The 21,096-nt window shown below is 43.7% G+C and overlaps 1 protein-coding gene across 2 annotated transcripts; it reads right to left on the reverse strand.

Annotated features, from left to right (window-relative positions):
• Nucleotides 1–1,453: 1,453 nt before the first annotated feature.
• On the reverse strand, nucleotides 1,454–6,438 carry LOC123138331 (uncharacterized). 2 transcript variants are annotated; one of them, XM_044558296.1, is made up of 5 exons: nucleotides 5,824–6,438; nucleotides 5,272–5,385; nucleotides 4,027–4,187; nucleotides 3,677–3,907; nucleotides 1,454–1,769 (listed from the first exon to the last, which is right to left on the reverse strand). In XM_044558296.1, the coding sequence occupies exons 1-5, from the start codon at nucleotides 5,930–5,932 to the stop codon at nucleotides 1,764–1,766; spliced, it is 621 nt and encodes a 206-aa protein (XP_044414231.1). In that variant the 5' UTR covers nucleotides 5,933–6,438; the 3' UTR covers nucleotides 1,454–1,763. The 2 variants fall into 2 exon arrangements, with proteins under 2 accessions (XP_044414231.1, XP_044414239.1); XM_044558304.1 differs by lacking the exon at nucleotides 5,272–5,385 and having other exon boundaries at nucleotides 5,824–6,436.
• Between the last annotated feature and the right edge of the window lie 14,658 nt (nucleotides 6,439–21,096).

The following is a 21,096-nucleotide window of genomic DNA, read 5'->3' on the forward strand; positions in this document are numbered from 1 at the left end:
CGTTAGTTCTTTCAGAGATTCATCCATTGGCACGAGACGATTTCCTCCCCTCGGTGTTGTAATTCAAGACGGTGTAGCTCCTTCGTTTCGTTGTTGGTGGACTAGTTTCGTAGGAGTCACCGTACTATCAAGAGGGGATCCGTTTTGGTAAGACTTGGGTGGAATCACACGTACACATCATTATCACACCCATCGTCTTTCCTTCCGCATCTCTGGAGTTGCTGTTTTCCCCTTACTATGCTCTGCTTTGCCCTAGCGGTAGTACCGCGTCCACAGCGGTAGTACCGCCGAAACTCCACAGCGGTAGTACCGCTCTCAGAGCGGTAGTACCGCTTGGGTGTTTCAGCTGTAGTACCGCTGTGCGTCTGGGCTACTTCCGCCTCGATTCTCGAACGAATTTTTTGTGTCGGGTTTTGCGGCACTAAGGGAGGTAGTAGGGGCGGTAGTACCGCTCTAAGCGGCAATACCGCCCTTCCCTAGCAGTAGTACCGCCCTGGTGACAGGGCCCTGGGTAGCGCAGCAGTACCGCTGGGTCTAAGTGGTAGTACCGCCCGGAGCGGTAGTACCGCCCTGGGGTCAGGGCCCCAGGCAGCGCGGCAATACCGCTGGGTCGAGCGGTAGTACCGCCCGGAGCGGTAGTACCGCCCTTCCCCAGCGGTAGTACCGCTCTGTGCGGGGCTGGTAAGTGGGATAACGGTTGGATTGATCTTCCCACTATATAAAGGGGTCTTCTTCCCCAAAGTTGACCCACTTCTTTCCCGCAAAGCTCCATTGTTGCTCCAAGCTTCATTTTCGCCCGATCTATCTCCCTAGTCAATCAAACTTGTTGATTTGCTCGGGATTGGTTGAGAAGGCCTAGATCTACACTTCCACCAAGAGAAATTTGATTCCCCTCACTTATCCCTAGCGGATCTTGTTACTCTTGGGTGTTGAGCACCCTAGACGGTTGAGGTCACCTCGAAGCCATACTCCATTGTGGTGAAGCTTCGTGGTGTTGTTGGGAGCCTCCAAGTGTTGTGGAGATTGCCGCAATCTTGTTTGTAAAGGTCCGGTTGCCGCCTTCAAGGGCTCCAATAGTGGAATCACGGCATCTCGCATTGTGTGAGGGCGTAAGGAAATTACGGTGGCCCTAGTGGCTTCTTGGGGAGCATTGTACCTCCACACCGCTCTAACGGAGACGTACTTCCCTTTAAAAGAAAGGAACTTCGGTAACACATCCTCGTCTCCACCGGCTCCACTCTTGGTTATCTTGTCCCTTTACTTTTGCAAGCTTACTTGAGTTATATCCATTGCTTGCTTGTGTGCTTATTGTCTTTGCATCATATAGGTTGTCCACGTCGTTGCACATCTAGACAACCTATTTCATTGCAAGTTTTAATTTGTTAAAGAAAAGTCTAAAAATTGTTAGTTGCCTATTCAACCCCCCCCCCCCCCCCCTCTAGTCAACCATATCGATCCTTTCAGTTGTTTTTTGTTAAATACTCATAAAAGTAGTAAAGACTAACCCATTAACATCCAAGGGAACTATCAGCTCAAAACAGGTGCCAACCAAACAAGACACAGGAAGTCTACCCACGCAGGGGTCAAAGTTATCAGACAAGCAACGAAAAGGGGAAACGCTGCCATGCTTTAATGACCCAGCTGCCAACTTCATCAGCCGCTGTTGTCATCCTGGATCGCTGCGCAGGTGCGCATCGTGTTGCTGGCATTGTCTTTGAGCATCAGCGCCCCCTTCCTCATCACCTGTCGATCCTCCTCCTTCATCAAACCTGCCCAATAGTCCATAAACACACATGAAGAGAAAACAATTTCAGAAGGATTCCCAAGCTTCTTAAATTCAAATGTAGCTCGATTACAACGGTTCCAAATAGCCCAGCAAACTGCCGCTAAGCAAAAGGTGTAGAATCTGCTACCATCAGGCAGAAATTTGTATCACCACGCATAGTTGATAGTACCGCCAAAGGTTATTTAGACATCCAGCAATCCCTCTCTCTAATATTGGTAGACAAATTTAGTAGTGAATTTCCCTTTGGGACCAAAAAGTCCAAATAACTCTATCTGATTCAGTGGATAGATGTAGGCCAGCAAGGATATTACACATATCATCCCACTGATCAGATAAATATGGCGAAAGGCGTTGCCTAAAAAACGTATTAATATTCACAGTGGCCCATTGATCCACTGTGACATTTTGCATATTGCATATGCTGAAGAGCTCAGGAAATTTGAATTGGAAGGGTTATCCCCCCTCAAGTGGGTCAAACCACAATGTAGCCAAATTGCCAGAATTGATAACGACACCCCTACCAGTCATATAATGGCCTTTCACCTTCATAATGGCCTTCCAGATAGGGGAATCAGAGCATTTACTTTTGACAGAAGCCACTGTGGCTCTCTTCAAATACTTAGCACGGATAACATCCTGCCACAACCCTTGTTGTGTTTCCAATTTCCACCACCACTTTACTAGGAGGCTGATGTTTTGTCTATGAAGATCTTTAACCCCAAGGCCACCTTACTTCTAGACCTACAAATCCGGGACCATCTCACAAGAGGATACCGTTTTTTACCACTACTTCTTTGCCAAAAGAAACGACATCTATGTTTATCCAGCTTACCAATGAAAGTTTTAGTAAGCAAAAACATAAACATATAGCAGTAAACAATGCTGGACAAAGAAGAGTTAAGCAGGGTTAATCTGCCACCCGAGGTAGCAGAATTACCAATCCATGCCTCGCAACGTTTAAGGAATTTTGTATCAACAAAATCCCAGCCCAAACTTCTCAAAGTGGAAAAGCTGACTGGGACACCTAAGTATTTCATAGCAAAGTGGCCAATCTGGCAATTGAAGAGATCAGCATAGAATTTAACGATATTATCATCGCCGCCAACACAAAGTATCTCACTCTTCAGGAAGTTGATTTTTTGGCCAGACATGAGGTCAAACATATGAAGGAGTAGCTTCACATTAACAGCCTTATCAGGGTCATGTTCAATACATAGAACTGTATCGTCCGCATACAGCAACATGGCTACCCCTTATCAATAAGATCAGGTGCCAACCCATTCAGGAGCCGTTCTTTCTGAGCATTAAAAATCATTTTCAAGAGGCATTCTACGGCCAAATTGAACAAGAAAGGAGACAAGGGGTCGCCTTGGCGCACCCCTTTATGACTTTGAAAATAAGGACCCGTTTCATTATTAAGCTTAATGCTAACTGTCCCATTATACAGAATTTTCCTAATCCAACTGCACCACTTGTCATTAAATAAAACCACGCATAGCAAGACAATCAAGGAGGAAATCCGATTTCATTTTGTCGTATGCTTTTTCAAAATCAAGCTTTAGGACAATGCCTACTTTTTTCTTTGCCTGACTATGATGCAAGACTTCATGCAATGTTAGGATGCCATCCATGATATTACGATTTTTTATAAATGCATTCTGATGCCTACTAAACAGGGTATCAGCAAAAACAGTAACTCAATTATCCAACACCTTGGTAACCAGTTTATAAGGGCATCTCAGCAAGAATATGGGCCGATATTGAGTTAATTTTTAGCCCCATTCAGTTTAGGGATAAGCATTATAATTCCATAATTGAGGTGCTCCACATCAAGGGTGCCCTCATGGAGAAATGCACAGAAGCAAGCACACAAAATAAAAAACAGCTCACCTTCACAGCAGAGCTGCCCAACAGAGCGGGCAGCGTGGGCTCTGCCCCGCCACCACCTCCCGGAGGCAGTGGCGGTGGAAGACGTGCCCGCACGTGGGGAGCACTGCCACGCGCGCGCGGGGGCGGAAATCTGCAATGCAGATGGTGCACACTGAGTTGATTGCCCCCTCCGGTTGGAACCTGGAGGGGGGGATCTTCAGCGCTCGCAGTGCTTTCTCCAGCTTGTAGAACCTGCAGAGGCGGGCAGTGGAGTTGAAAACTGAAATTTGTAATGAGCTAATATCATGACAGATCGCCTGAACCTACTGCTAGCGTGAGATGGCAAAGACCAGCATGCCCAGTAAAAAAACCTGAAGAATCGGTGCAGAAGAATAGCGCCGCCCACCAAAACAACGACAACGACGAAAGTGCCCCCAATGACGGAGCCGGACAGCCTGATGTCGTTGTTGCTCACCTGCCCAAGGCCATGGCCTTGGGCAGGAACCTCTGTCGCGTTGTTCTGCATGCTGACCTGCGACGACATGTGAACACGTCAGACTAAAGCTAGTCGAATGTCATGACCCAAAGGAAGTATTCGAAAACATTTTCACTTCAAAGTTGACATGTCATTGCAGGTGCTGGGAATCAGGAATGACCAAGGAACGCTCCTGGCGGCAGGTGCTGGGAATCTGAATCATGTGTCCAGTCCATTGCATGCTGAAGCTTTGGACCTTCAGCAAGCAACTATTACTGCTACTCATTTGGGCTACCAACAAGTCATATTTGAAACAGATTCCACAACGCTGAAGGAAGCAATAACAAGTAACGACTATGATCTTTCAGCTTTAGGCACTTTGTTTGCAGATGTGAAGTTTAAGATGTATGTAGGTCTGAATGTTGTAAGTGTGAATCATTGTAGCCGTGGTTGCAATAAAGCAGCACATATGTTAGCTGCGAGTGGAGTCTGTATGGAGAGTGGCTGCTATGAGACTTGGCTTGGCCACTTTCAGCCATTCTGGGTTAAGGGGCTGTTTGGTTCATGCCCTGAGCTCCGTGCCTGACCAAATTTCGTGCTTGACAGGCCCATGGGAAAAGATGGATTCTTGCCTGCTAGGCAGCTGTGCGCATGCGGCGTTTGGTTGCTACACTGCTGGTGGCCTGGCCTGAGACAAATTCTTAAATATTAAATGGGTAGATTGGGTGGCTGAGTTGACCGAAAGTACAACATAAGGTGCTAAAAAATTGAAAACAACGTCTGCCTGGAGCTCAGGCCTCCGATTCCATCGGCCTGAAACAGGCTAATGAAGCTGCCTGTGATCTTGCCAGCCTAATGAACTGCATGTGAGCTCCAGGCCAGGGACATGTCCAGAACTTCAGGCACCAACCAAACAGACTTCAAACACAACTCGGGGAGGTTGTCAGGCCAGCAAATCTCGTCAGGCCTCCAACCAAACAGCCCCTAAGCGTTAAGGAATAAGGCGAGGCGAGGCGCTGGGGGGCGCCTCACTGCCTGAGCGTTAAGGCATAAGGTGAGGCGACGCCTTAGAGAGTTCTATGCAACAGAATTAAATCGAATTTGGTAGGCATTAGGCAACTGGGTATACAGCCATACACACCTTGCTGCTGCCTGCTGTCTTGGAGAGGTGCTGCTTGCTTGCTGTCCTGGAGGAGGGAGAAGCTGCAGGAGAGGAGGGGGAGGAGGAACTGCAGGAGAGGAGGGGGAGGGGGATCTGCCGGAGAGGAGGGGGGAAGCTGTCGAATATCAGCTGTGTAGTGGGGCAATTCTGGGTGACCAGCTGTGTAGTGGGGCAATTTTTGCTGATGATCGAAAATGGCAGGCATTTATTAAATTTGGAAGTGTTGCTGTTGTTAGTGGTAAGGATCTTTCGCTAGTGGTCAATCTAATGAGGAATTGGCGTCTAAAACTCCATTTGACATACATTTATACATGTGGCTGTTTTACTGTCAATTTTGGGTGATCCTAGCAAATGTGGATGTTAGGAGTGGTGGTGGTGCAGGGTAAGGATGCTTTCCCTGGCGTCTAAAACTCTATTGGACATACATATGGCTGTGGCTACACATGGAGTAGGATGGGAGGTAAGAGCAATTTAGAACACATGTAGTATGTATGTAGTCAGAGTTTTGTCATGGCGAGCTAAAATAATTACCTGTGCCGCAGATGAAATCAACTGAACTAGAACTACAGAGACGTGTCTCGCTTGGAGGGAGGGATTTTGCCCTTAGCTGGCGTAAAAGCAATCGAATCAACACCTCCATCCCCGATCAATCTGTCATTAGGACAAACAACAAACTTGGTAAAGTAAGTGGAGTATGAAGCAAAAGCTGTCAATTAAGAACGACATGTCAGCATACAGATACTAACTAAAACAGAAGCATTCAGAGGAGAGGCTAAGGATTCGCCGATACGGCCGGTGCTTCCCTCTCATTTTCTGGTGGATTCGATTTGTTGAAGGAGGGCGGAGGCTGCTGGATCGCCGAGGAGGTGCTCCATGAGCTGCCCCAGACCAAGGAGAACAGGGCGCGGGATTTCCATGGCGCGGGGTGTGATCTTTCGTCGACCGGAGGTGGGGGAAGCGGATGGGCTAGGAGGACGCGGATCGGAGGGAAAGGGTGGGCAGCCGGCTGGAGGTCATGGCGGCAGCGGCGGCGAGCCGGTGGAGACGGAGAGAGGGGAGGTTGGGTGGAGTAGGGCTTTTCTTTTCTTTTTCATTTTTTAGGATTCACTATTCCTCCTGGTCGACCACAATCACACGGTAGAGGCTTCCGTCGCCTACTCGCCTTCATACCCAACGCGGCGTTCTCACTTTTTTTTTAAACATAGATACGGAGCAGTTTACATTCGCACACCAAGAATAACACATATTACAAATTAGTGCCTGCCTTTTTTTAAGAGGACCCTAAACATAAAGAAAACGAATGCAATCGGGTCCACAAATCCTGCATGGCTGCAATCACAGCGACGTCAGGGGGTCTATGAGAGAGGGGGAAAGAGAGAGGGGGTCGGGGTTTTATAGGGGCGTCCAGGGTATAGCTGGCCAAACGGGCTGGGCCTAGCATGCCGGCCCGTGAGCACGCTGGCACGACACGTGACGGGCTAGGCCCGACACGCTCTAATCGGGCCGTGTCTGGTCCTGAAGGCTGGGCATGTGGGCCGGCACATTTTTTATCCCAATAGGCCGAAATCGGCCCAAAAACAGCCTAGCAGGCCAGCGTGCCGGCCCACTTAGCTCCTGGGTCGTGGCTGGGCTGGAGGGGGCAACACGTGGGCCGACACGGCATAACCCAGCTAATAATCGTGCCATGGCGGGCCGGGCCGTGCCAGGCACGATTACAATAGGTCAGGCCATGCCGTGCCCGGCCGACCCATTTGGCCAGCTCTGGTCCAGGGGCTTGAGCGTGCGCCGTGGCATCGTGGGGTGGTGGTTAGCGGTTGTGGGGTCGTGGGGAGGTCATGGGCACGATGTGGAGCACGACCCTAACGGGTGGGTCTGCCAGTCGGTGAGTAGAGAGAGCGCCCCCCCGCGCGCGCGTGAGAGAGAGGGGGGAGAGCGGGAGGGGGGGGCACGAGGGCATGCTAGGTCGTGGCTGATTTTATTTCTTCTCTAAATTCAATTATGTTTTGAATTTGAATTTTGTTCCAATTACAATCTTGCTCTAAATTCCAATTGTAATATTTCTGAATTGGCGAGCATTTTAGTTGGTCCTTTTGGTCACATATTTTCTGGGCTTTGTTTCTAGGCCTTGTGTTAGGTATTTCTGTGAATATATTTTATTTTACCATTACAGTTTTCTTTCCCTTTATTTGAAATTTGACTTACTTTATTTATTGAACTATTTGTTTTGAGGATTTTTATTTGCTTCTTATTTACCCTTAAGGGTTTTCTTTGATTTCTACTTTCTGCGACTGGGTTTCAACTAGACCTCACTAGGTTTTCACTAGGATGTGTAGGGTCTTTATCCCTCCTAACTGGTCATCCAAGGTCAATCAACAAATATTCCTAGGCAATGTTAGCTATCTAGAAAAAACATAGGTTTTCCTAAAACGACCAATTCTCGGTGAAAATTTAAACGTTCCAGATTTGGGGAAAATCTGGGATGTGACAGACTACCACCCTTAAAAGAGATCTCGCCCCGAGATCTAGAGAATCTAGAAAGAAAATTAGGGTTTGAGGTTCTTAAACTCCACCTCTGTGTTCGGGGTCTATTGTCTGGGCTATGACAATGTCACTTATACTCTTGGGTCCTTAGGCCCATTGACGATCTCTACCGTTCCTCAAGATAATTCTATGTCTGGTAGCTCTTTCTCTCAAGGTTTCCCTGATGGTGCAAAATATTGTCAGATCCATCGGTAGGGGTCCAAGGGCAGCTGGAATTCCTTGATCGGAGGTTACATGAGGGTTTGTCCAAGTTCGGGCCTCCGGAGAGTAATACCCTACGTCCTGCTGGTTTTCGTTATTCATGGTGGAGGGATACCTCGTGCGAGGGCTTGCAATGGGGTATGAGATTGCTACCGAGAGTTTCCTATCTATGGATAGATGATGAATGAGGACCCTAGACCTCCCTTTATATAGCCGGGAGAGGTCTACGGTTTACATGGTAGATGCGATCTGCGACACTGCCACCCTCTAGTTTTGGAGGCCACGAAGGTCGTCTCCGCCTCCTGGAGTTTGCTTCTTGTCTTGGGCCCGGCGGGCCCCTCATAGTTGGTGAGCACTACAAAAAAGACACATCTGTGACATAATGGCCCAAATGAAAACTTTTTTTGTATGACACTTCTATGACGTTAATTGTGACAAAAACATGTATCATCATATATGTGGTGGGCTCCTACTTCTATGACAAAAAATTATGATGGAAAATGGGATTTTCGTCCTGGGCAGGTCGGAGACGCACCTGTATGGCAATCTTTGGGCCGTCCATTGATATGTCTCCAACGTATCTGTAATTTTTTGATTGTTCCATGCTATTATATTATCCATCTTCGATGTTTTATATGCATTTATATGCTATTTTATATTATTTTTAAGACTAACCTATTAACATAGAGCCCAGTGCCAGTTTCTATTTTTTCCTTGTTTTTGAGTTTTGCAGAAAAGGAATATCAAAGGAGTCCAAACGAGCTAAAAATTTATGGTGATCTTTAATGGACCAGAAGAAGCCCCCGAAGCACAAGAGTTGGGCCAGAAGAGTCCCAAGTCAACAATAAGGGTGGAGGGCGCGCTCCCTGCCTTGTCGCTGACTTGTGGACCCCCCCTAACGTGAAACCGACACCAAAAATTCCTATAAATCCAGGAACCCCTAGAAAGAAACCTAGATCGGGAGTTCCGCTGCTGCAAGCCTCTGTAGTCATGAAAAACCAATCGGGAGCCCGATTCGGCCCCCTGCCGGAGGGGGAAACCATCACTGGTGGCCATCTTCATCATCCCGGCGCTCTCCATGACAAGGAGTGCTACCTCTTGAGCATGCGTTGGTTTTTCCCTTGAAGAGGAAAGGGTGATGCAACAAAGTAGCGTAAGTATTTTCCTCAGTTTTTGAGAACCAAGGTATCAATCCAGTTGGAGTCTCCTCAAAAGTCCCACGCACCTACACAAACAAACAAGAACCTCGTAGCCAACGCGATAAAAGGGGTTGTCAATCCCTTCACGGTAACTTGCAAAAGTGAGATCTGATAGAGATAATAAGATAAGATAAATATTTTTGGTATTTTTATGATATAGATTGGAAAATAAAAGATGCAAATAAAATTACATGGCAAACTTATATGATAAAAGATAGACCCGGGGGGCCATAGGTTTCACTAGTGGCTTCTCTCAAGATAGCATAAGTATTACGGTGGGTGAACAAATTACTGTCGAGCAATTGATAGAAAAGTGCATAGTTATGAGATTATCTAGGCATGATCATGTATATAGGCATCACGTCCGTGACAAGTAGACCGACTCCTGCCTGCATCTACTACTATTACTCCACACATCGTCCGACTCCTGCCTGCATCTAGAGTATTAAGTTCATGAAGAACAGAGTAACGCATTAAAAAAGATGACATGATGTAGAGGGATAAACTCAAGCAATATGATATAAACCCCATCTTTTTATCCTCGATGGCAACAATACATTATGTGCCTTGTTGCCCTGCTGTCACTGGGAAAGGACACCGCAAGATTGAACCCAAAGCTAAGCACTTCTCCCATTGCAAGAAAGATCAATCTAGTAGGCCAAACCAAACTGATAATTCGAAGGGACTTGTAAAGATAACCAATCACACATAAATGAATTTAGAGAAGATTCAATTATTTCTCATAGATAAACTTGATCATAAACCCACAATTCATCGGATCTCGACAAACACACCGCAAAAAGAGTTACATCGAATAGATCTCCAAGAAGATCGAGGAGAACTTGGTATTGAGATTCAAAGAGAGAGAAGAAGCCATCTAGCTAATAACTATGGACCCGAAGGTCTGTGGTAAACTACTCACAACTCATCGGAGAGGCCTTGGAGATGATGTAGAGGCCCTCCGTGGTCGATTCCCCCTCCGGCGGAGCGCTGACGAAGGCTCCAAGATGGGATCTCGCGGATACAGAAGGTTGCGGCGGTGGAAATAGTTTTTCATGGTGCTCCTGGATGTTTTCGGGGTACGTTGATATATATAGGCGAAGGAGGTAGGTTAGGGGAGCCACGAGGGGCCCACGAGGGTGGGGGGCACACCCACCCCTAGGGGGCACGCCGGGCACCCTCGTGGCCTCCTCGTTTGTTGCTTGACGTCCACTCCAAGTCTCCTGGATTGCGTTTGTTCCAAAAAAACGCTCCCGAAGGTTTCATTCCGTTTGGACTCCGTTTGATATTCCTTTCCTTCGAAACACTGAAATAGGCAAAAAAAAATAGCAATTCGGGCTGGGCCTCCGGTTAGTAGGTTAGCTCCAAAAATGATATAAAAGTGTAGAGTAAAGCCCATAAACATCCAAAACGGGTAATATAAAAGCATGGAACAATAAAAAATTATAGATACGTTGGAGACGCATCAAGCATCCCCAAGCTTAATTCCTGCTCGTCCTCGAGTAGGTAAATGATAAAAACAGAATTTTTGATGTGGAATGCTACCTAGCATAATTCTCAATGTAATTTTCTCTTTATTGTGGCATGATTGTTCAGATCCAAATGATTCAAGATAAAAGCTTATAAAACGTAAAAATAGTAATACTTGAAGCATACTAACAAATAATCATGTCTTATCAAAATAGCATAGCCAAAGAAAGCTTATCCCTACAAAATCATATAGTTAGGCCATGCTTCATTTTCATCACACAAAATACTCACATCCTGCACAACCCCGATTTCAGCCAAGCAATTGGTTCATACTTTTAACGCGCTTCAACCTTTTCAACTCTTACGCAATACATGAGCGCAAGCCATTGACATAGCACTATATGTGGTATATGGTGGTTGTGAAGACAAAAAGGGAGAAGATAGTCTCACATCAACTAGGCGTATCAACGGGCTATGGAGGTGCCCATTAATAGATATCAATGTGAGTGAGTAGGGATTGCCATGCAACGGATGCACTAGAGCTATAAATATATGAAAGCTCAACAAAAGAAACTAAGTGAGTGTGCATCCAACTTGCTTGCTCACGAAGACCTAGGGCATTTTGAGGAAGCCCATCATTGGAATATACAAGCCAAGTTCTTATAATGAAAAATTCCCACTAGTATATGGAAGTGACAACATAGGAGACTCTCTATCATGAAGATCATGGTGCTACTTTGAAGCACAAGTGTGGAAAAGAGATAGTAGCATTGTCCCTTCTTTCTTTTCTCTCTCTCTCTCTCTCTCTCTTTTGTTTGGTGGGATTCTTTGGCCTCTTCTTTTTTATATGGGCTCCTTTGGCCTCTTTTATTTTTTGTAAAGTCTGAAGTCTAATCCCGACTTGTGGGGGAATCATAGTCTTCATCATCCTTTCCTCACTTGGGACAATGCTCTAATAATGAAGATCATCACACTTTTATTGATTTACAACTCAAGAATTAAAACTCAATACTTAGAACAAAATATGACTCTATGTGAATGCCTCCGGTGGTGTATCGGGATATGCAATGAATCAAGGGTGACATGTATGAAAAATTATGAAGGTGGCATTGCCACAAATACGATGTCAACTACATGATCATGCAAAGAGCAATATGACAATGATGGAACGTGTCATAATAAACGGAACGGTGGAAAGTTGCATGACAATATATCTCGGAATGGCTACGGAAATGCCATAATAGGTAGGTATGGTGGCTTTTTTGAGGAAGGTAAATAATGGCTGCATGATACCGGCGAAGGTTGCGCGGCATAATAAAGGCTAGCAAAGTGGAAGGGTGAGTGTGCATATATCCATGGACTCACATTAGTCATAAAGAACTCATATACTTATTGCAAAAGTCTACTTTCCCTCAAATCAAAGTACTACTACGCATGCTCCTAGGGGAAGGGGTGGTAGGAGTTAACCATCGCGCAATCCCGACCTCCATTCATAAGGAAGACAATTAAAAGAGCACCCCATGCAACAAATTTGTCACACAACTTTTACCATACGTGCATGCTACGGGACTTGCCAACTTCAACACAAGTATTTCTCAATTTCATAATCACCCGACTAGCATTTCTCAAAACAATCATCTAGCATCAAATTGATCATATTGTTTAATGCACTTTCTATGATAGTTTTTATTATACCCAATTTGGATGCTCATCATTCTAGGACCAAATTTATAACCATAGGAAATACCATGCTATTCTAAAAGACTCTCGAAATAATATAAGTGAAGCATGAGAGATCAACAACTTCTTCAAAATAAAGCCACCGCCGTGCTCTAGAAAATATAAGTGAAGCACACAAAGCAAAACTATCTAGCTCAAAAGATATAAGTGAAGCACATAGAGTATTCTAATAAATTCTAAATCATGTGGGTCTCACCCAAAAGGTGTGTACAGCAAGGATGATTGTGGTAAACTAAAAATCAAAGACTCATAACATACAAGATGCTTCAAGCAAAACACATATCATGTGGCGAATAAAAATATTGCTCCGAGTAAAGTTACCGATAGACGGAGACAAAAGAGGGGATGCCTTCCGGGGCATCCCCAAGCTTAGGCTTTTGGTTGTCCTTGAATATCTTGGGGTTCCATGGGTATCCCCAATCTTAGGCTCTTGCCACTCCTTATTTCATAGTCCATCAAATCTTTACCCAAAACTTGAAAACTTCACAACACAAAACTCAACAGGAAATCTCATAAGCTCCGTTAGTGTAAGAAAGAAAACCACAACATAAGGTACTGTAATGAACTCATTCTTTATTTATATTGGTGTTAAACCTACTGTATTCCAACTTCTCTATGGTTCATACCCCCCGATACTAGCCATAGATGCATCAAAATAAGCAAACAACACGTGAAAAACAGAATCTGTCAAAAACAGAACAGTCTGTAGAAATCTGTAACTTTCGAATACTTATGGAACTCTAAAATTCCTACCAAAATAGGAAGTCCTGGGAAATTTGTCTATTGATCTACAGAAAAAATAATCAACGCAAAAGGACGTTTCTGTGATTTACTAAAATTATTCTCGTGCACGCAAAGTTTCTGTTTTTCAGCAGAATCAAATTAACTATCACCGTAGGTTATCCTATAGGTTCTACTTGGCACAAACACTAATTAAAACATAAAACGACATCTAAACAGAAGCTAGATGAAATATTTATTGAATAACAGCAAGGAAAAATATTGGTTTGTCTCCCAACAAGCGCTTTTCTTTAAAGCCTTTTAGCTAGGCATTGCTAATTTTAATGATGCTCACATTAAAGACAAGAATTGAAGCGCAAAGAGAGCATCATGAAACACGTGACAAACACATCTAAGTCTAACATACTTCCTATGCATAGGCATATTATAAGCAAACAAATTTGTAAGGCAAGCAAAAACTAGCATAAGCAAGGAGGAAGAAAGAGACGATAGCAATCTCAACATGACGAGAGGTAATTTAGCAACATAAAAATTTCTACAACCATATTTTCCTCTCTCATAATAATTACATGTGGGATCATAAGCAAATTCAACAAATTAGCTATCACATAAAATATTTTCAACATGATCCACATGCATGCAAAGTTGACACTCTTCCAAGATAGTAGGATTAACACTAACTAAAGTCATGACCTCTCCAAACCCACTTTTATCAAAAATATCATAAGATTGAACATACTCCAAATATGTGGGATCTAAGTTGACACTCTTCCAAACCCACTTTTAATATTATTGCAAAGACTGTTTTCAATCTCATATTCATCATGGGGCTTAAATAAATTTTCAAGATCATAAGAAGAATCACCCCAATCATGATCATTGCAACAAGTAGTAGACATAGCAAAACTAGCATCCCCAAGCTTAGGGTTTTGCATATCATTAGCACAATTGTTATAGTAACATCATTGCAATCATGCTTTTCATCGAAGGAACTATCAAGTATAGGTGCAATAGCAACGATCTCATGTTTAACATAAGGAACTATAGCAAATTCATCTTCATAAATATTGGCATCATGGCCACAAGAATAGCAAGCATCATGTTCATCAAGGGATATTTCAATCAAATCATCGGAATCATAATTATCTATAGATTCATGCATATCATTATTTTCTTCCAAAGCAACGGTCATTCTCTCAATAAATTCTTTGACATAGACATTATGAGCATAGTTTTCATAGCAATATTTAAGTATGTCAAGATTTTCAGATTCGTAGAGAGTAATATCATACTTTTCAATCAAAGAAGCAACTTCATAAGCACCCTTAAAAGAAACAAATTCTTCAATTTGTTCGATATCATAGTAACTATAAACACCCTTTGCATAAGAAGATAAGATTTCATTATCATTAAACTCACATAGGTAGGGAAGGTGTTTTTTAGGGTTCTTAGAGCAACAAGTAAAATCACAAATTTCACAAAGATTCCAAGCATAACACAACAAACGGTTTATTTGATCCCACGAGAGTATCCCTTTTTGAGACACACGATGACGCACAAAATGAGCATGCTCATCTAAAGATTTCCCATCAACTAGGCTAGTTGGGGTTTCAAGACGAGCGCATAAGGATCGAAGATGACCCAAATAGAACACTTTAAGTGGATCCATATCAATAGATTTAGCAAGCGAAGATGCAAGCACATAGAAGGCACATGGAGACACAAGCAAACATAAGATCGGACAGAAGAAGGGCGAAGAAAACGGCAAGGGTGAAGTGGGGGAGAGGAAAACGAGAGGCAAATGGCAAATAATGTAATGCGAGGGAGATGAGTTTGTGATGGGTACTTGGTATGTCTTGACTTGAATGAAGACCTCCCTGGCAACAGCGCCAGCAATCCTTCTTGCTACCTATTGAGCATGCGTTGGTTTTTCCGTTGAAGAGGAAAGGGTGATGCAGCAAAGTAGTGTAAGTATTTCCCTCGGTTTTTGAGAACCAAGGTATCAATCCAGTAGGAGGCTCCTCAAAAGTCCCACGCACCTACACAAACAAACAAGAACCTCGTAGCCAACGTGATAAAGGGGTTGTCAATCCCTTCACAGTAACTTGCGAAAGTGAGATCTGATAGAGATAATAAGATAAGATAAATATTTTTGGTATTTTTATGATATAGATTGGAAAATAAAAGATGCAAATAAGATTAGATGGCAAACTTATATGATAAAAGATAGACCCGGGGGCCATAGGTTTCACTAGTGGCTTCTCTCAAGATAGCATAAGTATTACGGTGGGTGAACAAATTACTGTCGAGCAATTGATAGAAAAGTGCGTAGTTATGAGATTATCTAGGCATGATCATGTATATAGGCATCACGTCCGTGACAAGTAGACCGACTCCTGCCTGCATCTACTACTATTACTCCACACATCGACCGACTCCTGCCTGCATCTAGAGTATTAAGTTCATGAAGAACAGAGTAACACATTAAGAAAGATGACATGATGTAGAGGGATAAACTCAAGCAATATGATATAAACCCCATATTTTTATCCTCAATGGCAACAATACAATACATGCCTTGCTGCCCCTGCTGTCACTGGGAAAGGACACCGCAAGATTGAACCCAAAGCTAAGCACTTCTCCCATTGCAAGAAAGATCAATCTAGTAGGCCAGACCAAACTGATATTCGAAGAGACTTGCAAAGATAACCAATCACACATAAAAGAATTCAGAGAAGATTCAATTATTTCTCATAGATAAACTTGATCATAAACCCACAATTCATCGGATCTCGACAAACACACCTCAAAAAGAGTTACATCGAATAGATATCCAAGAAGATCGGGGAGAACTTGGTATTGAGATTAAAAGAGAGAGAAGAAGCCATCTAGCTAATAACTATGGACCCGAAGGTCTGTGGTAAACTACTCACAACTCATCGGAGAGGCCTTGGAGATGATGTAGAGGCCCTCCATGGTCGATTCCCCCTCCGGCGGAGCACCGACGAAGGCTCCAAGATGGGATCTCGCGGATACACAAGGTTGCGGCGGTGGAAATAGTTTTTCGTGGTGCTATATATATATATGCGAAGGAGGTAGGTCAGGGGAGCCACGAGGGGCCCATGAGAGTGGGGGGAGCACCCACCCCTACAGGGTGCGCCGAGCACCCTTGTGGCCGCCTCGTTTGTTGCTTGACGTCCAGTCCAAGTCTCCTGGATTGCGTTTGTTCCAAAAAGATCGCTCCCGAAGGTTTCATTCCGTTTGGACTCCGTTTGATATTCCTTTCCTTCGAAACACTGAAATAGGCAACAAAAAAAACAGCAATTCGGGCTGGGCCTCCGGTTAGTAGGTTAGTCCCAAAAATGATATAAAAGTGTAGGGTAAAGCCCACAAACATCCAAAACGGGTAATATAATAGCATGGAACAATAAAAAATTATAGATACGTTGGAGTCGTATCAAGGAGGGAGTAGTTCACCCTCGGGGCTGAGGGTATGTACCAGTAGCTATGTGTTTGATCTCTCTCTCTCTCATGTTCTTGATTTGGCACGATCTTGATGTACCGCAAGCTTTGCTACTCTAGTTGGATCTTATGGTGTTTCTCCCTCTCTACCTTGTGATGAATCGAGTCTTTTCCTTTGAGGTTTTGTTATGTCGGATTGAATCTTTGTATGTGAGAGCACTTGATGTATGTCTTGTGATGGGATATCCGTGGTGACAATGGGATGTTCTGTTAATCCACTTGAGGTATGTTTTGGTTATCAACTTGCGGATTCCCGTGGTGACATTGGGGTAATCTATGCATAGGGGTTTATGCACGTTTTCATATTCCTTTCTCCGGTAGAAATCTCGGGATGCTCTTGAAGTTCTTTGTGATGGATTGAATATTATGAATCTGAAGTTGTTTGATGCATATCATATAATTGACCCACGGATACTTGTGGTGACATTGGAGTATCTAGGTGACATTAGGGTTGATTGATGTGTGTCATATGGTGTTATTTTACTACGAACCTAGGGCTGTTTGTGACACTTATAGGAATAGCTCAATGGATTGATCGAAAAGAATAACTTTGAGGTGGTTTCATACCCTACAAGCAATTTCATCTTATGTTCTCCATGATAGGAACTTTGGAGTGATTCTTCGTTGCATGTTGAGGGATTGCCATATGATCTAATTATGTTATCATTGTTGAGAGAACTTGCACTAGTGAAAGTATGAACCCTAGGCCTTGTTTCTAAGCATTGCAATACCATTTTCGCTCATTTTTGTTACTTGCTACCTTGCTGTTTTTATATTTCCAGATTATAAAAACCTATATCTACCGTCCATATTACGCTTGTATCATCATCTCTTCGCTGAACTAGTGCACCTATACAATCTACCATTGTATTGGGTGTGTTGGGGACACAAGAGACTCTTTGTTATTTGGTTGCAGGGTTGTTTGAGAGAGACCATCTTCATCCTACACCTCCCACGGATTGATAAACCTTAGGTCATCCACTTGAGGGAAATTTGCTACTGTCCTACAAAACTCTACGCTTGGAGGCCCAACACGAGACTACAAGAAGAAGGTTGCGTAGTAGACATCATCCATGACGTAAAAAATCATGGTAGAAGTGAGGGCGGGGAAATTTTTGGGGAGTTCCAGGTTACGGTGGGTGGTCGGGGTTGACCGATGTAGTGTGGTTCGCGCGTTTCTCTCATACACGTGTGTGTGTGTGCTATCTCTTGAGCTTGCGTTGGGTTTTTCCTTAAGAGGAAAGGGTGATGCAGCAAAGTAGAGTAATTATTTCCCTCAGTTTGAGAACCAAGGTATCAATCCAGTAGGAGACAATGCACAAGTCAATGAATACCTGCACAAACAATCAACAACTTGCACCCAACGCGATAAAGGGTTGTCAATACCTTCATGGTTACTTGCAAAAGTGAGATCTGATAGAGATACATAAATGGTAAAGTAAATATTTTTGGTATTTTTGGTTTATAAATCGGAAAGTAAAAGATCGCAAAATAGTAGATCGGAAACTAGTATGATGGAAAATATAACTTATATGATGGAAAAAGACCCGAGGGCCATAGGTTTCACTAGTGGCTTCTCTCAAGATAGCAAATATTACGGGTGGGTGAACAAATTACTGCCGAGAAATTGATAGAAGAGCGCATAATTATGATGATATCTAAGGCAATGATCATGAACATAGGCATCACGTCCGTGTCAAGTAGACCGAAACGATTCTGCATCTACTACTATTGCTCCACACATCGACCGACTCCTGCCTGCATCTAGAGTATTAAGTTCATGAAGAACAGAGTAACGCATTAAGTAAGATGACATGATGTAGAGGAATTAACTCAAGCAATATGATGAAACCCCCATCTTTTTATCCTCGATGGCAACAATACAATACGTGCCTTGCTGCCCCTACTGTCACTGGGAAAGGACACCGTAAGATTGAACCCAAAGCTAAGCACTTCTCCCATTGCAAGAAAAACCAATCTAGTAGGCCAAACTAAACCAATAATTTGAAGAGACTTGCAAAGATATCAAATCATGCATATAAGAATTCAGAGAAGACTCAAATAATATTCATAGATAATCTGATCATAAATCCACAATTCATCGGATCTCGGTAAACACACCACAAAAGAATATTACATCGAATAGATCTCCAAGAACATCGAGGAGAACATAGTATTGAGAATCAAAGAGAGAGAAGAAGCCATCTAGCTACTAGCTATGGACCCGTAGGTGTGTGGTAAACTACTCACGCTTCATCAGAAGGGCAATGATGTTGATGTAGAATCCCTGCGTGATTGAATCCCCCTCCGGCAGGACACCAGAAAAGGCCCCTAGATGGGGATCTCACGGGTACAGAAGGTTGCGGCGGTGGAAAAGTGTTTTCGTGGCTCCCTCTGATGTTTTTGGGGTATAAGAGTATATATAGGCGAAAGAATTAGGTCAGGAGAGCTCCGAGGGGCCCACGAGGTAGGGGGCGCGCCCTACCCCCTGGGCGCGCCCTCCACCCTCGTGGCCGCCTCGTTGCGTCTCCGACTTCATCTCCAAGTCTCCTGGTTTGCTTCTGGTCCAAGAAAGATCATCGTGAAAGTTTCATTCAGTTTGGACTCTGTTTGGTATTCCTTTTTTGCGAAACTCTAAAATATGCAAAAAACAAAAACTGACACTGGGCTCTAGGTTAATAGCTTAGTCCCAATAATAATATTAAATAGCATATAAATGCATATTAAACATCCAAAACAGATAATATAATAGCATGGAACAATAAAAAATTATAGATACGTTGGAGACGTATCAAGCATCCCCAAGCTTAATTCCTGCTCGTCCTCGAGTAGGTAAATGATAAAAACAATTTTTTTGATGTGGAATGCTACCTAACATATTTATCCATGTAATTTTCTTTATTGTGGCATGAATGTTCAGATCCGAAAGATTCAAAACAAAAGTTTAATATTGACATAAAAACAATAATACTTCAAGCATACTAGCAAGGTAATTATGTCTTCTCAAAATAACATGGCCAAAGAAAGCTTATCCCTTCAAAATCATATAGTCTGGCTATGCTCCATCTTCATCACACAAAGTACTCAAACATGCACAACCCCGATGACAAGCCAAGCAATTGTTTCATACTTTGATGTTCTCAAACCTTTTCAACTTTCACACAATACATGAGCGTGAGCCATGGACATAGCACTATGGTGGAAGAGATTATGGTGGTTGTGGAGAAGACAAAAAGAGGGAGATAGTCTCACATCGTATTGACAGCCTATGGAGATGCCCATCAATAGATATCAATGTGAGTGAGTAGGGATTGCCATGCAACAGATGCACTAGAGCTATAAGTGTATGAAAGCTCAAAAAGAAACTAAGTGGGTGTGCATCCAGCTTGCTTGCTCATGAAGACCTATGACATTTGAGGAAGCCCATCCTTGGAATATACAAGTCAAGTTCTATAATGAAAAATTCCCACTAGTATATGAATGTGACAAAATACACTACTGCAGGATGCTGCTAACGCGACACTACGATTAGAGACCCTTCGACGAAACTGTGTGCGATGCAATAATCGCAAACAATGTTGTAAAAAACCCGTCAAAAAGGTGCAAAACGTTTGCGATGACGGATGCATTAAACACGGTTCAGATTTTGGTTACGTGTGCGCACTACAAAAAAAATACACTTCTGTGATGATACGTGTTTGTCACAGTAGGTCGCGTTTTTTGTCATGCATGTACATCCATGACAAATTTATAACAGAATCAAGATAGTCATACCTGTGCTGTCGTAGAAGTGTTCCATGACATTACCAAAATTATCATCATGGAAGTGTCCACTTCCATGATGATAAATCACGCGTCACATAAGTGCTTTCGTCAAGGGTGACCAACACGTGGCATCCACCGTAACAGAACACCGTTAAGCTATCGGGTCGGGTTTTGGATCCGATAACCCGTTAACAGCCCCGACCAATGGGGATTTTCCACGTGTAAAATCATCATTGGCTTGAGGAAACACGTGTCGGCTCATCATTGGGACAGATGTCATCCACTCATTGGACAGAAGGCGCCTATGATACGTCGACACGTGGCACGGCCCAACAGAGGCCCATTCCTGTGAAAAGGCCGGCCCGTTTGACTTGGTCAAAAGGTGGCGGCCCGGCCCATGGAAAGCCTGTTAACGGCTTGTTCGCATATAGCCCATTTATAGCCCGCTAACCCAAGTCCCGTTACGCCCTATCCGAATTAGGCCCAGTAGCGTCATCTGGGCCATCCAATATGATTCCAGCCCGTTTTCACTTCTGGCCCATGTATGGCCCATGACGTCTTTCGACCCATATGAGGCCCTATGTAACTCTAGGCCTGTTAACGACCCGTGGTGAAACTGGCCCGC

Source organism: Triticum aestivum, chromosome 1B, assembly GCF_018294505.1.
Source record: "Triticum aestivum cultivar Chinese Spring chromosome 1B, IWGSC CS RefSeq v2.1, whole genome shotgun sequence".
Classification (NCBI taxonomy): Eukaryota; Viridiplantae; Streptophyta; class Magnoliopsida; order Poales; family Poaceae; genus Triticum; species Triticum aestivum.

Excerpts from the sequence above, each read along its gene's own strand:
- LOC123138331 (XM_044558296.1), bottom strand. The coding sequence starts at position 5,932 with ATGGAGGTGTTGATTCGATTGCTTTTACGCCAGCTAAGGGCAAAATCC. Across the intron at positions 5,386-5,823 it reads TGATTTCATCTGCGGCACAG|ATCCCCCTCCCCCTCCTCTC; the intron begins GTAATTATTTTA and ends CCTCTCCGGCAG. Across the intron at positions 3,908-4,026 it reads CTTCTGCACCGATTCTTCAG|GTTCTACAAGCTGGAGAAAG; the intron begins GTTTTTTTACTG and ends CCGCCTCTGCAG.